We start from the raw sequence: 17,154 nt of genomic DNA, 5'->3' as shown, positions 1-17,154 counted from the left end.
AGGAACCATGTGTTCCCCAGCGTTCCAAACTGAGATTCACCACTTTTCATACATCCAACAGCTCACAATAATGTCTTCACTTATTGAACCCTAGTGAGAAGTCAGAAGCCAGAGGTAACTGCTGAGCTGCTGACCAGCCAAATATAAATATATATATGTAACATTATTAAAGACACAAGTAAGAGAGGTTTGCAGGATTGCGGTGCCACAGCGTTTGCCCAATAACCGGGTATAGCATGAAATGCCCCCTACTCCACAGTCTGCCCTTAGATCTGTGAAAGTCACTTTAACTAGCAGAGCAAGTAACATGCTGGCCCCATGCAGAGATCACCAAGGGCCACCTACCGTTCTGAGCGCTCACAGACTCCACAGCTAGATACCCGATTAATAGCAGAGCCCATCTCCTGGTGAAGTCCTCCATCCTGGGCAGTGACAGCGGTGCTGAGAGGGCTCAGTAGCGCAGTGTGGACATGACACACACAGAGCCGGAGTGCTAAGTAATATCCTAGTGTTGGACTTGGGTTCCAGCAGAGTCCTGTAAAGTCACAGCCGGGACACAGCAGTGTATCTGACAGCACTTGCCTACGCCACATTCCTCATTGAGAGAAAGTCTCCCAGGCCCCGCCCACATCCTGCTTGATTGGTTCAGGCCCGTCAATGGCTTGTACCCTGAGCCAGGGCAGAGCTGCTGCCTACACTACCTGCGTGACGTCACCACCGGCAACACACCTGATGGTATGACATATAGGGAGTGTATGACATATAATTATATATAGTGTTATATTCCACAGTTACTATAGCTTGTGCTGATCCATACATGTATTATTACTGTATCAAATACCAATGCATTACCTTCCTGTAATGGAAAACAGTGACTAGGCCAGTATAGAAAGATAATATATATATATTATGATGTGTGATATACTTAACACTTATTGGCCAAGTAGTTCTCACCTCTTCATAACCAGTTCCATTTTTCTGTCTGGGGTATTCTTGGTTGTACTGAGAATTTTCACTAGAACTATTCTATTTGTTAGTCTATCCAAGCAAATTTTATATTGTTTTGTTTTGTGTCTTTGGAACAGACACAGTTTTTAGTAGGAATTAAATGTATTTTATTACATTTTATAAATGAAAATAAATAATAAAAAATATACTTTTACATAATTCTTCCCAAAACTACTTTTAGACTATTAGGGGCATATTCAATTGTCCGCGGGTACCGGCACGGAAAAACTATTACCAGTATTACGGTAATAGTAAGCTGGATTTCAGCTCGCAGCTCCCTGAGCCGCGAGCTGAAATCCAGCGAGAAAAGTACCGTAATATAACGGTATTTACGCACACTATTACCGTAATGACGGAATTTTGGCTATAACGCCAACAATTGAATACGCCCCTTAGAGCAATAACAGAAATGTATCCTGAAATGTTACTGGCTTGACTATGGGGATAACACATGTGTATACATTAAACAAGGTTTGATACAGTTATAAGTCACAGGCAAAGGTATATATTGTAAGGGATGATAATTCACGACCATTTATTAAACAATCATCCCGGGACAACACATCCAATAGGAGGCTGTCTCAGCGATCACTTTGCTAAACTAACAACTCTGGGTTCTGACCCTGAGTCTAGGTCGCGCATGTTAACAGAAGGGAGAGCAGGACAACTGCAGAGGGATCCGAAGATCCTTCTCTTGAGATGCTCTCCCCATAGGGCAGAATGGCTAATGCCATCTTCAGATAGCGTTAGCCATCAGGGTCAAGCTCCGAAAAGCTAGGCTTTTTTGAGAATTATGGGGACTGCGGTTTAATGCAAAACTTAGCCTAAAGCACAAGACATCTATGATATCTCCTGCGTTAAGCTTTTGATAAAAAAAAAATGTCACTTAAAATTGCCTAAACCATATGGAAAAAGTTTCCAAATGGTTTATGTGTTAATAATTAGGCCCCTTAGTTATAGAAGCTTTTGTTTATTCGTTTAAAGATATATATTACAACTGTACATGGATGTGAAACATCCGTGTTCACAAATTCTTTGTACAGGAATAAGTTAGAAATAGGGCTTGGTGTGGGTGGGTAAAAATTGGAGTGATTGTGGGGTCTATGACCCACAGCAAAACTGGCACATATATTATCATTCCTTATTGCCGCTTTTCACAGCAATAAGGGATGAAGCCATTTATAAAAAAAAGTAATGATGGGACAGAGCATCCAGTAAGAGGCTGCCGAGGTGTTGACTCCGTTTCACTCACAACTCTGGGTTCTGACTCAGTCTTTATTGTGCAAGTGCCACAATAGGTCGCACATGTGCAGAGTCCGTATTGTTAGATCACAGAGGGGAGAGCAAGAAGCCTGCCATAGAGCGATCCCAAGATCCCTCTCCTGTGTTGTTCTCCTCATAGGGTAGAACAGTTAACTATCTGGGTCTAGCTCCAGAAAAGCTAAGTTCCTGCAAGCTTAATAAATTGGCCCAGGCCGCAGTCCCTATGATATTCAGTACTTAGCTTAATGCTGGATATATCTCTAAAATCTCCAGCATTAGGCTACTAAAATACTAAAATATTCCTAATCTATATGCTTGATAAATAGTCGTCTGTGCCTTTTTGTGGGATCACATGCATTCTCTATGACATTCCTGCAAATTGTGCATGTGTGCTACAGAGAATTGGTCACATAATTTATTATTAAAAATAACACATTTTTTTAAACTTTTTATAAGTTTTTTTATTTTACTTTGGGGGTCATATGAGTGCAGGGGAAACAAATTTGCCAGATAGCAATAGATCACTATTACAAGTGATTTATTAATACAAAGCTATAGGGAAAAGCTAGATAGCGTGTCCCACATCTGAATTAAATGGGCAAAAGCCTATTTCTGGAATTAAACTGTCACTCAAACTGACACCTTGCTCCAGGCTATTTATAAACGGCAGCTCAGGCATCATTAAAGTTTGAGTCTCCATTTACATCAGTGGTGGGCAACAAGTGGCATGCCCAGCCTTCGCCTGCGCCCCCCAGCTGGCAGCTCCCAATCCCCAATCTCACTCGTTCTCTGCTCTGTGCAGAGAATGAGACTGACCGGGAGCATTCCGACTTCTGCATCATGTGACCTCTTCTCCACACTGTAGAGAGGTCACTCAGTGCAAGTATATCACAGGAGGAGGAGGGAGTGCAGTGTGGTTTCCCTCCTTCCTCAGGGGGATCCATTTTAAAAGTAAGTGGTGGATGTGTGAGAAGGAAGTAAAAGAAGTATATGGGGGAGGTCCAGTGGGCATGTACAGGGAAGTGTGGGATGCCTGATGGGCATGTGGGGAGGTCTGATGGGCATGTACGGGGAAGTGTGGGATGCCTGATGGGCATGTGGGGAGACCTCATTGCAAGTAAGGGGCATGTGGGGAGTTCTGATGGGCATGTAAGGAGACCTGGAGGGCATGCCTTATGGGTATGTAAGGGATATGTGAAGAGGTCTGATGGGCATGTAAGGAGACCTGGAGGGCATGTCTTATGGGTATGTAAGGGATATGTGAGGAGGTGTGATGAGCATGTAAGAGACAGGTGGGGAGGTCTGATTGGCATGTGTGGAGGTCTGATGGGCATGTGGGGCGTTGTGAGCAGGTCTGAGTAGCATGTTGGGTGCATGTGAAGAGCTCTGAGTGGCATATGGGGGTGTTTTGAAGTACATGTGGGATCTGATGTCTTGGGGATGCAAGGGGACTGGATGCATTTTGTGTGGGTCTGATGGCATGTTGTAGAATTTTGGAGCAAGAGAGGGGCATGTGGGGGCATTTTTAAGTGATGTGAGTGTGACAAGGTCGTTTTCAGCCATTTTTTTTCAGTCTTGAAATTAAGGACAATGTGTGGCCCTTTTAAAGATTGGAGAGCAGTTAAAGTACATCAGGTTATCAATTGCTGGTTTATATCAATGAGTAGGTTGGAAAGGTGTTAAGAATTGCACTTAATAAGAAATATAGCTGTGAATTCTTTTCATTCAATACCCACTATTTACATCAATACAGCAATACTGAGTAGACATAACCTGGAAACTGTCAGGTTGCTCCTTGCCCCTCAAGGGCAGCTGCAGTAAATGCAAGTGGTACATAATTCTGACCGCTATAAATTTCTTAAAATGTAATAATCTACACATTTAGTACATCTAAAAATGGAAGAAATATCTAAAAAAATTATAGGGTTTATTTCTGGGGTGCACTAGTTTTGTGAAAATAATCATGACTAGCATAATACAAGACTCAACATAAATATATTATATTATTATTATTATTATTATTATTATTATTAATAATAATAATAATAATAATAATTTTTGAAATCCCATGATGGTAAATAAATGATGTTGGGGTGAGAGCTTCTATACCACTTTCCTTAGCAGCTTTCTATGGTTATCTCCAATGAAGAGTTCCACCAACAACCCATGTAGCAGTTCACCAGACTTACCAGCTAAATATATAAATTATACAGAATCTGTGGCTGAAAGGATTCAGCGTGTATCTTACCTACAGTAGCTTGAATTAGCCAGACAACATGTGATAATTGGTAATTGAAGGGATGAATTGGCACCGATGCACTTAACCACATAAACAAATGTAAAATTAACCGCAAAAATTCAGTGTATGACATCTCGTAGTAACTGCCTGTACATTGCATCTTTACACCCTCTGCCGGCTGAGGCTAAATGGGTTGCAGATGGTTCTGCTTATTTCAAATGTATTCATTCTGTAAGGACAAATGGGCAACACTGAGGGGTCTATTTATGATTGCTTTTTTTTTTATTAAATTCCAGCGAAACCGTCCGTTTTTGGGGGACTAACGCGCATTTAAGTAATGTGCATATTTATTAACAGTGCATCGCAGCAGATATTGCAAACCAGAGCAGTCCCCATAGATGTCTATGGGGACTGCTATATAACGCAATTTAATGAGTTCCGAAAAGGCAATTACTTAGGCTGGCATACATTACCCTAGGTGTAATTTTTCAGCTCTGTTCCTATGGGGAGAGCATTGCGGTAGAGGGGATCTTCAGATCTCTCACCGCATCTTACTGCTCTCCCCTCCGGTCACTATCGCAAAGGTTGTCACTTTGTGATAGTGACCATAGAAAAAATAGGAGAGGGGTCTTTGCAGGAACAACAGTTTTTCGTAACTGCTGTTCCTAGTAAAGAATTTTAGTAAATCGTCACAATATTTCAATCCTTATCTTTGCGATGAGGATTGAAATACATTGTGTATAAAATGCGGTGGGTAAAAAAAAGGGCCTGAGAAACTTATGTTAATTTGTATGGATGAGGGTGAAAGAGTCAAACTATGTCCTTATAATGTGCAACTCTCTTCTGTCACAAATGAAAATAGACCAAAAACATCTATCTTTCTATCTATCTATCTATCTATCTATCTATCTATCTGTCTGTCTGTCTATCTAATCTATCTGTCTGTCTGTCTGTCTATCATCATCATCAACATTTATTTATATTGCGCCAGCAGATTCCGTAGTGCTTTACAATTGGGAACAAACATTAATAAGACAATACTGGGTAATACATACAGACAGAGAGGTAAGAGAACCCTGCTCGCAAGCTTACAATCTGTGGGATAATGGGAGTTAGAAACACAAGGGCATGTGCTACATTATATTGCACACTGGACCAGCTAGAATGCAAAGGTAAAAGTACTGAGTGGGCTTTCAGTGAACACTTGAAGGTTTGAAGATTAGAGGAAAGACTTACTGTGTGAGGGAGAGAACTCCACAAAGTGGGTGCAGCCCGGAAAAAATCCTGTAACCGAGAATGGGAGGATGTGATGAGAGTGGAAGAGAGACGTAGATCTTGTGCAGAACGGAGGTGTCGAGTTGGGAGATATTATGAGACAAGTGAGGAAATGTATGTTGGTGCAATTTTGTTGACAGCCATATATCTATCTATCTATCTATCTATCTATCTAATCTATCTATCTATCTAATCTATCTATCTAATCTATCTATCAGTACTTCTGTTCCTGTTGAAGATTTTTAATAAATACTCACAATATTTCAATCTATGCAAACTTTTCTACATACCACATTCACTGTTTTGTCTGTTCTCATAGGGAGAGCAAACTGAGGAGAATTTATCAAGCTCCAAGAGCTTTTTCAGAGCTTGCTAACACTGAGGGTGACATTAGCAATTGTTGTCCATGTTAACATCAGGGCTTCCCAGTCTCGGTACAAGCCTGTGCATGGACTAAAGAGTGCACATGGGCAAGGCCAGGAAGAAAAGACGTTAGTTGCCTTTCGGCGCTGTGATCAGCAGTCTTATTATTAATTTATTATAGAGTCTTTGTCGCTCACCAGACGCGCTTTTCCGGGCATGAATATAATATTAAAGTGCTCCGAAACTGCATCTCTTACCTCTGTGAAATGCAGCGATTAAATATGCTACTTAATGGTAGAAAATTGCAGCCAATAATAAATATGCCCCTTAATCTATTAAATTCAGCAAATAGATAGTAATAGTGCAATAAAGTGTGCAGAAATATGTAGGGTCTGATTCATTAATGAGCATGTTTTTCTTAATTAGATGGAAATTCCACAGAAGTATTCCCCTATTAAAGTGCAAGCGGATCTGGAGATACGTTTCTGGTTGAATACGGGTATGTACCCTCTGCCTATATGGCACTTGCTGTATGCACACAGACACAACATACTGCAGGATATGCACAGTGTATATGTATATATACAGTCTCATCAGAATGCACAGAAATTATTATTTTTTTTTATTTTTTTTAATACATAGTAATATAATCATTAATAAAAATACATTGAAAAAATATGAAATACATATATCAGAAGGTTATTAATGCCTACTGAACGTAAAACGCATTTTCACAGTTGCTTTTAATTGCAAACACATGTTTCGACATATATACACAGCCATCATCACTATCAATCGGTACTTACACCTGCCCTGTAGCTGGTACAAGTGATAAGGCTTAAAATCACTTACCCCAGAGATGTCCAGAGACAGGCGGATGTGGGTGAGCTTGACCTTGGCACGCCCTTATTCTACTTTGGCAACGTACGCACACCCCTTCCCTCCCCTGCTCTGCGCTTGAAATTGCAGACTAAAATATTTACTTCATAATTTTTAAGTAAGTTTACTCACTGTGTTCATCATTAATTCGTAAATGCCTTTGGTTGTCACACAATTCACAGCTATCAAATGTTAAATGGATTTTCACATTTCTATAAGGCAATTTAATTGAAAATATAAATGACATGAAGAGTTTACTACATACTTGCCCACTCTACAGGAATGTCAGGGAGACTCCCAAATGCGTGAGTAGGTCTCCCGGATAGGCCATTCTCCAACATCCTGCTCTCTTCTTAGCGGATGGGAGGTCCCGTGACGCAATTCACAGTGAAGATATAACGGGACACAAGATAAAGTTATGGGTTAAAATTAAAATGTTCTCTATGAGGGATCATTTATTCCAATACCATATAGAATGTGTATTAATAAATTGTAGTAAGTAATTAATCTGATAATATAAAGAATTTCCCTTTTAATTACCCTTTAAGGCTCCAATGTATGGTGACCTTTAAATCCTCTTAAATGATTGTATGCTGAATCCTTACTGGTTCATGATGTGCCTCACTCTCTCTCAGTATTCCCCCTAACTCTAAATCTGATTGCACATTTTAAGTAGGGATGAGCGCACTCGGATTTATGAAATCCGAGCCCACCCGAACGTTGCGGATCCGAGTCGGATCCGAGACAGATCCGGGTATTGGCGCCAAATTCAAAAGTGAAACTGAGGCTCTGACTCATAATCCCGTTGTCGGATCTCGCGATACTCGGATCCTATAAATTCCCCGCTAGTCGCCGCCATCTTCACTCGGGCATTGATCAGGGTAGAGGGAGGGTGTGTTAGGTGGTCCTCTGTGCTGTTTAGTTCTGTGCTGTTTAGTTCTGTGCTGTTTAGTTCTGTGCTGTTTAGTTCTGTGCTGTTTAGTTCTGTGCTGTTTAGTGCTGTGCTGTGCTGTGCTGTTTAGTGCTGTGCTGTGCTGTGCTGTGTTCTGCAGTATCAGTCCAGTGGTGCTGTGTGCTGTGCTCTGTCCTTCTGAGGTCAGTGGTGCTGCTGGGTCCTGTGCTGTGTCCTGTTCAGTCCAGTGGTGCTGTGTCCTGTGCTCTGTGCTTCTAAGGGCATAGTTATTTCCCCAATATTCCCCTGTGTTTAAAAAAATAAAAAAAAGTTTTTTTAAAAAATACCAAAAACTACTTTAATATTTTTTAATTACCACAAAATTTTCACAACCAATCCTGCAGTATAAGCCCATTGGTACTGCAATATTACCAAGTTCACACATTCAGCAGTAAAAGTCCAGTGGTACTGCAATATTACAAAGTTTACACATTCTGCAGTATCAGTCCAGTGGTGCTGTGTCCTGTGCTCTGTCCTGCTGAGTTCCGTAGTGCTGCTGGGTCCTGTGCCGTGTCCTGTTCAGTCCAGAGGTGCTGTGTCCTGTGCTCTGTGCTTCTAAGGGCATAGTTATTTCCCCATTATTCCCAAGTTTTTAAAAAATAAAAAAAAAGTAAAAAAAAATAAAAAATTTTAAAAAAAAAAAAATATATAATAATTATAACCAAATTTGCAAAACCAATCCAGCATTATAAGTCCATTGGTACTGCAATATTACCAAGTTCACACATTCTGCAGTATCAGTCCAGTGGTGCTGTGTCCTGTGCTCTGTCCTGCTGAGTTCCGTAGTGCTGCTGGGTCCTGTGCCGTGTCCTGTTCAGTCCAGTGGTGCTGTGTCCTGTGCTCTGTGCTTCTAAGGGCATAGTTATTTCCCCACTATTCCCAAGTTTTTTAAAAATAAGAAAAAAGTAAAAAAAAATAAAAAATTTAAAAAAAAAATAAAAAATAATAATTATAACCAAATTTGCAAAACCAATCCAGCAGTATAAGTCCATTGGTACTGCAATATTACCAAGTTCACACATTCTGCAGTATCTTGTGCTACATATAATGGAGACCAAAAATTTGGAGGATAAAGTAGGGAAAGATCAAGACCCACTTCCTCCTAATGCTGAAGCTGCTGCCACTAGTCATGACATAGACGATGAAATGCCATCAACGTCGTCTTCCAAGCCCGATGCCCAATCTCGTAGTACCGGGCATGTAAAATCCAAAAAGCCCAAGTTAAGAAAAAGTAGCAAAAAGAGAAACTTAAAATCATCTGAGGAGAAACGTAAAGTTGCCAATATGCCATTTACGACACGGAGTGGCAAGGAACGGCTTAGGCCCTGGCCCGTGTTCATGACTAGTGGTTCAGCTTCACCCACGGATCTTAGCCCTCCTCCTCCTCCCCCCCCCTACAAAAAATTGAAGAGAGTTATGCTGTCAGCAACAAAACAGCAAACAACTCTGCCTTCTAAAGAGAAATTATCACAAATCCCCAAGGCGAGTCCAAGGGTGTTGGTGGTTGTCAAGCCTGACCTTCCCATCACTGTACGGGAAGAGGTGGCTCGGGAGGAGGCTATTGATGATGTAGCTGGTGCTGTGGAGGAACTTGATGATGAGGATGGTGATGTGGTTATTGTAAATGAGGCACCAGGGGGGGAAACAGCTGATGTCCATGGGATGAAAAAGCCCATCGTCATGCCTGGTCAGAAGACCAAAAAATGCACCTCTTCGGTCTGGAGTTATTTTTATCCAAATCCAGACAACCAATGTATGGCAATATGTAGCTTATGTAAAGCTCAAATAAGCAGGGGTAAGGATCTTGCCCACCTAGGAACATCCTCCCTTATACGTCACCTGAATAACCTTCATAGTTCAGTGGTTAGTTCAGGAACTGGGGCTAGGACCCTCATCGGTACAGGGACACCTAAATCCCGTGGTCCAGTTGGATACACACCAGCAACACCCTCCTCGTCAACTTCCTCCACAATCTCCATCAGATTCAGTCCTGCAGCCCAAGTCAGCAGCCAGACTGAGTCCTCCTCAATACGGGATTCATCCGAGGAATCCTGCAGCGGTACGCCTACTACTGCCACTGCTGCTGTTGCTGCTGTTAGTCGGTCATCTTCCCAGAGGGGAAGTCGTAAGACCGCTAAGTCTTTCACCAAACAATTGACCGTCCAACAGTCGTTTGCCATGACCACCAAATACGATAGTAGTCACCCTATTGCAAAGCGTATAACTGCGGCTGTAACTGCAATGTTGGTGTTAGACGTGCGCCCGGTGTCCGCCATCAGTGGAGTGGGATTTAGAGGGTTGATGGAGGTATTGTGTCCCCGGTACCAAATCCCCTCGAGATTCCACTTCACTAGGCAGGCGATACCAAAAATGTACAGAGAAGTACGATCAAGTGTCCTCAGTGCTCTTAAAAATGCGGTTGTACCCACTGTCCACTTAACCACGGACATGTGGACAAGTGGTTCTGGGCAAACGAAGGACTATATGACTGTGACAGCCCACTGGGTAGATGCATCCCCTTCCGCAGCAACAGCTGCATCAGTAGCAGCATCTACAAAATGGCTGCTCATGCAAAGGCAGGCAACATTGTGCATTACAGGCTTTAATAAGAGGCACAACGCTGACAACATATTAGAGAAAATGAGGGAAATTATCTTCCAGTGGCTTACCCCACTTAGACTCTCATGGGGATTTGTGGTGTCAGACAATGCCAGTAACATTGTGCGGGCATTAAATATGGGCAATTTCCAGCACGTCCCATGTTTTGCCCACACCATTAATTTGGTGGTGCAGCATTACCTCAAGAGTGACAGGGGTGTGCAGGAGATGCTTGCGGTGGCCCGCAAAATTGCTGGACACTTTCGGCATTCAGCCAGTGCCTACCGCAGACTAGAGGCACATCAAAAAAGCTTGAACCTGCCCTGCCATCACCTCAAACAAGAGGTTATGACGCGCTGGAACTCCACCCTCTATATGCTGCAGAGGATGGAGGAGCAGCAAAAGGCCATTCAGGCCTACACAGCCACCTACGACATAGGCAAAGGAGTGGGGATGCGCCTGAGTCAAGCGCAGTGGAGACTGATTTCCGTGTTGTGCAAGGTTCTGCAGCCATTTGAACTTGCCACACGAGAAGTCAGTTCCGACACTGCCAGCTTGAGTCAGGTCATTCCCCTGATCAGGCTGTTGCAGAAGCAGCTGGAGAAAGTGAGGGAGGAGCTGGTAAGCCATTGCGATTACAGCAAGCATGTAGCTCTTGTGGATGTAGCCCTTCGTACGCTTTGCCAGGATCCGAGGGTGGTCACTCTTTTAAAGTCAGAGGAATACATTCTGGCCACCGTGCTCGATCCTCGGTTTAAAGCGTATGTTGTGTCTCTGTTTCCGGCGGACACAAGTCTACAGCGGTGCAAAGACCTGCTGGTCAGGAGATTGTCCTCTGAAGAGGACCGTGACATGCCAACAGCTCCACCCTCATTTTCTTCCACATCTATGGCTGCGAGGAAAAAGCTCAGTTTTCCCAAAAGAGGCACTGGCGGGGATGCTGATAACATCTGGTCCGGACTGAAGGACCTGCCAACCATTGCAGACATGTCTACTCTCGCTGCATTGGATGCTGTGACAATAGAAAAAATTGTGGATGATTACTTTGCTGACACCATCCAAGTAGACATGTCAGACAGTCCATATTGTTACTGGCAGGAAAAAAAGGCAGTTTGGAAGCCCCTGTACAAACTGGCTCTATTTTACCTGAGTTGTCCCCCCTCCAGTGTGTACTCGGAAAGAGTTTTTAGTGCAGCGGGGAACCTGGTCAGTGAGCGGCGAAGGAGGTTGCTTCCTCACAACGTTGAAAAAATGATGTTTATAAAAATGAATAATCAATTCCTCAATGAAGTACAGCACTGCCCTCCAGATACTACAGAGGGACCTGTGGTTGTGGAGTCCAGCGGGGACGAATTGATAATGTGTGATGAGGAGGAAGTAGACACTGTAGGGGGAGAGGAATCAGAGGTTGAGGATGAGGACGACATCTTGCCTCAGTAGAGCCTGTTTAGTCTGTACAGGGAGAGATGAATAGCTTTTTTGGTGTGGGGGCCCAAACAAACCAATCATTTCAGTCAAAGTTGTTTGGTAGGCCCTGTCGCTGAAATGATTGGTTTGTTAAAGTGTGCATGTCCTATTTCAACAACATACCTCTCAACTGCAGCTCATCCCTCCTCTGCGGGGATAATGTCTCCTGTGCTCTGACACGTCACTCTGTGTACTCTCAGCCTCAGGATCTGACACTACAGCTACCATGCCTCTTGTAGCAGCCCTCACTCCAGGGCCTCTTCCATGTGCAGTGTCCCCCTCTCTCTTGGGTTCACTATAGTGGCATGGAGTTCTCCCCCTCATCCAGGGCACACATTCCTTGCCCTGGCTCAGTCACCACGCTCAGACTTCCAGGCAATGCTGGGGGAGCCTGGGAGCTTCCACCCCAGGTCCCCAGCTACAACTCTCCTCTCCTGTGTCTTCTCTCTCTTTCTGACACTTTAAAGATCGTGCCTTTAAATGAAAAAGTCAGTCTTCATTGCACGACTATGTGCAAGTGCAACAGGGACATTTTTTTGGGTTTACAAAGTCAAACAATAACACTTCGACCCTGTCTGTCTGGGGTCTCTCAATGACGAATTGTCTGTAGCATGTTTGGAGGAGGTATTGTGGCCCCGGTACCAAATTGTGTACCGGGGCCACCACACTACGCAGTCAAGATACTTGTTTGGTGGAATTCAGACCAGTTGAGGGTTTTATTATTATATTGTGTGGACCACTCTATCTATACCACACTACAACTCTATACCACTCTATTTCCTACTTTAATTCTATTTAATTCTATTTCCTACTTTAATTCTATTACTAATTAATTACCATAAAGAGGAACAAAAAAAACCAATTTTACCAAAAGTATAATATGACTTAGACTTACAAACACTACACTTTAAAGATCGTGCCTTTAAATGAAAAAGTCAGTCTTCATTGCACGACTATGTGCAACAGGGACATTTTTTTGGGTTTACAAAGTCAAACAATAACACTTCGACCCTGTCTGTCTGGGGTCTCTCAATGACGAATTGTCTGTAGCATGTTTGGAGGAGGTATTGTGGCCCCGGTATCAAATTGGGTACCGGGGCCACCCCACTATGCAGTCCAGATACTTGTTTGGTGGAATTCCGACACGTGGAGGGTTTTTTAATTATATTGTGGCCTCGGTACCAAATTGTGTACCGGGGCCACCACACTACGCAGTCAAGATAGATAGATGCGTATTGCGTATCATAGATAAAGTACATTCAGTGGTGTGGGGCAAATTGAAAAATATTCCAAATGCACTGACATTATCAAAAACAAGAGGTTGTCACACGCTAAAACTCCAACATGTATATGATGGAGAGGATGGAGGAGCAGCCGTATGTGTAGTGTAATGCAGATCTGTTGAAGGTTTTTTATATATTTTATTGTGGTGCCCAGTGCCCACTCCTCTACGCAGTCCAGATACATTTATTGGTGCGAATCATAAAAGTTCAGGGTTTTTAATATATATTGTGGTGACCCACTCCTCTACGCAGTCCAGGTACATTTATTGGTGCGATTCATAAAAGTTCAGGGTTTTTAAGATATCTTGTGGTGACCCACTCCTATACGCAGTCCAGGTACATTTATTGGTGCGATTCATAAAAGTTCAGGGTTTTTAATAGATATTGTGGTGACCCACTCCTCTACGCAGTCCAGGTACATTTATTGGTGCGAATCATAAAAGTTCAGGGTTTTTAATATATCTTGTGGTGACCCACTCCTCTACGCAGTCCAGGTACATTTATTGGTGCGAATCATAAAAGTTCAGGGTTTTTAAGATATTGTGGTGACCCACTCCTCTACGCAGTCCAGGTACAATTATTGGTGCGAATCATAAAAGTTCAGGGTTTTTAAGATATTGTGGTGACCCACTCCTCTACGCAGTCCAGGTACAATTATTGGTGCGAATCATAAAAGTTCAGGGTTTTTAATATATTGTGGTGACCCACTCCTCTACGCAGTCCAGGTACAATTATTGGTGCGAATCATAAAAGTTCAGGGTTTTTAATATATTGTGGTGACCCACTCCTCTACGCAGTCCAGGTACAATTATTGGTGCGAATCATAAAAGTTCAGGGTTTTTAAGATATTGTGGTGACCCACTCCTCTACGCAGTCCAGGTACAATTATTGGTGCGAATCAGAAAAGTTCAGGGTTTTTAAGATATTGTGGTGACCCACTCCTCTACGCAGTCCAGGTACATTTATTGGTGCGAATCATAAAAGTTCAGGGTTTTTAAGATATTGTGGTGACCCACTCCTCTACGCAGTCCAGGTACATTTATTGGTGCGATTCATAAAAGTTCAGGGTTTTTAATATATATTGTGGTGACCCACTCCTCTACGCAGTCCAGAAAGATACCTTGTTGCAACGTTTTGGACTAATAACTATATTGTGAGGTGTTCAGAATACACTGTAAATTAGTGGAAATGCTTGTTATTGAATGTTATTGAGGTTAATAATAGCCTAGGAGTGAAAATAAGCCCAAAAACTTGATTTTTAAACTTTTTATGTTTTTTTCAAAAAAAATTCGAATCCAATACCTTAAATCCGAACCGAGACCTTTCGTCAAGTGTTTTGCGAGACAAATCCGAACCTCAAAAATAACGAAAATCCGGATCCAAAACACAAAACACGAGACCTCAAAAGTCGCCGGTGCACATCCCTAATTTTAAGGTTACCCCTTATGCAGCACAACATGGATTTGCCAAGGTGCAAAACTGCAGCCGTTGCTGGATTTAGTCCTACCTCTAACTGAGGCACATTATATTTCAGCCTTACTGTGAAAATTCCTGTACCATTAAATTAGCTGTGCCATGACATTTCTGTTGTACAACAAACACATCATTCACTATGGTTTGGGCCCAAAACCTATGATTGTAATATATATGTAGGTAGAAACTAGCCACAGAGATCTTTTGTTCTCTAATAAACTGTTGTCTGCACATCATCTCTCTCTCTCTGTCCCCAGAATGCACAGATAGGAGTATGGGCTCTATTTATTAAATGGCAAAAAGACCAATCTCTGGCATCTATTACAGGTAAGTCTGCTTGTATTTCATTCGTCTTCTTCTCCCTTCGGCTTTTTTATGTAGGAATCACAGTTGTCGGCATGGTGGTAATTGCTCACCCGTGCCCAACACCAGATGGAGACTAAGGTAACCCTCTGCCCACCTGCTGGTGACCTCAGACACACAAATGAAACCTCAATACTCTGAACTGGTCTTGAGAAACCACACCGGCACGTTTATTGCAGAGGCTTGGAATCACTAAAGTTTTAATCTCTTTTTGTTATCAAAATATATTTCACCGTAGAAAAATAGGTCAATTTAGAGGTAGGTATATACAGGCCCGGTGCTAGGGTTCTAGGCGCCCTAGGCAAAAATTCAACGCCCCCCCCCCTGCCCCGCCGCCCCCGCTGAAAACACTTAAAAAAATAAATAAATAATTAGATTTTATTTACATCGCTCTTTTTTCTCCTGAAGCCTCATCAGTAGATGCAGGGGGGCTCTTTAAACCTCTTCTCTTTTCTTTTCTTCACTTCTCTTCTCTTCTTTTCTCTTTTCTTTTCTTTCTTTCCTATGGCTGCTCCTCGCCTTCTTCACACAGGAGGCGGAGTGATGCATGCTGGGAGGGGAGGGGGAAAGAACTTTATTCACACTGTCTGTCACTACAGACAGTGTGATAATGCAGCACAGCACAGGCGCCGCCGGGTAAAGACCTGTCACCTGATCACTGACGTCAGTGATCAGGTGAGCGATGCGCCGGGCAGTACCTCAGTCCTAAAGTTCCTATGTATCTCTCCCTGTACTATATCCTTGATACTAAACATGGTCTTTTTAAAGGGTTATTACAAATAAATCGTCATGGCTCCCCACCAGTTCCCTGTCTAACTATAAATAGCATAAGACTCAGTCTATTTAAGTAGGTAATATGGTAATCAATTACTACTTATCCAATTAGTCTCCAGCTTCCACTGACGGCATGGTTCTTCTTAGGTATGGAATCTGGCAGCCGCATCAACCCCTCTGAAAATGGTCTCTTCCTCCTCTGATCTCCTTCTCTATCTCTCTATCTCTGGTGTTTCAACCGCCAACTCAACTTCCTGAATCTGACAAGTAATTTCTCTCACTATCTCCGTCTCATATCTCTCCGCCCAGCTCACATGTGATCCTCTCGCCTCTCTCAAGCTCCACCTCTCTTCTTCTTCCCAGCATCCATTTCTTGTTTTCTCACTCTGCACAACCTCTGTGCGACTCTGAATGTCAGATCTTATCCCCAGGCATGCTGGGAGAGGTAGTTCTCGTACAGGGCCTGATGTTCCATTGCGCATGCACAGCCCATCACGCCGCCGTTACATTACATTTACAGTTGTGATGAACTGATATGTCACAGCTTTTCAGTTAGATTGCAGTATGTTTACAGTGTTCAGTAGTTAATACATAACTATATATAAAAAATATCTTATGCAGGTGAACTGTATCTTTCGCCTCCGCTGGTTAATTTGAAATGATTGAGATTACTTACTGCATTCTCTCATTTTGCTGTGAAAATGTATCTCACATCCATAGTCACTGACTTCAATCATAGGTAAACTGCCTTTTTAGCAGCAATATATGCTACAGCAGGCTATATGTATACGGCTTACCATTATACATGTTACACTGCATATATAATCGCTACTGATAATCATCATGTCAGTAGAAATCACTATCACATGTATAAACAGATGTCTTACTATACAGCTAAATCGAAAAGTTTGCAAAGTAATCTTTTGCCTTTTTGGGGGGTCAGTTAGGCAAGCATCATTGCAAAATTAGATATAATGAAAACATATATATATATATATTAGAAGTCCATTTACTACAAGTTGATAAACAAGCAATATCAAAAATGTTAATTTTATTACTGGAAAAACAAAAATGAGCAATGGCTGAAAGAAAGCTGAAGATATGATCTAATACAGAGGGAATGATTTTTGGGGAAAGAGGGGTAAATATGGGTGATATTATAGCCCATGGGAAAATATTCGTTTTCCAAGAAAAATAGTGTATACTAAAAACAAAAG

At 42.3% G+C, this 17,154-nt stretch overlaps 1 protein-coding gene across 2 annotated transcripts in view; it reads right to left on the bottom strand.

Moving 5' to 3' along the window:
- The window catches only part of ERBB3 (erb-b2 receptor tyrosine kinase 3), a 68,155-nt gene extending 67,586 nt beyond the window's left edge, over positions 1 to 569 (bottom strand). For both annotated transcript variants that reach the window (XR_012688638.1, XM_075199566.1), the window contains exon 1: positions 346 to 569. Coding sequence is in view for 1 of the 2 variants with exons in the window: in XM_075199566.1 (XP_075055667.1) it covers positions 346 to 421 (76 nt within the window). In the remaining variant the exon portion in view is untranslated. The remainder of the gene's footprint in view (positions 1 to 345) is intronic.
- Between the last annotated feature and the right edge of the window lie 16,585 nt (positions 570 to 17,154).

This window comes from Mixophyes fleayi, chromosome 2 (assembly GCF_038048845.1).
Source record: "Mixophyes fleayi isolate aMixFle1 chromosome 2, aMixFle1.hap1, whole genome shotgun sequence".
In the NCBI taxonomy this organism is placed as follows: domain Eukaryota; kingdom Metazoa; phylum Chordata; class Amphibia; order Anura; family Limnodynastidae; genus Mixophyes; species Mixophyes fleayi.
This window is presented reverse-complemented; position numbering and strand designations above follow the sequence as displayed.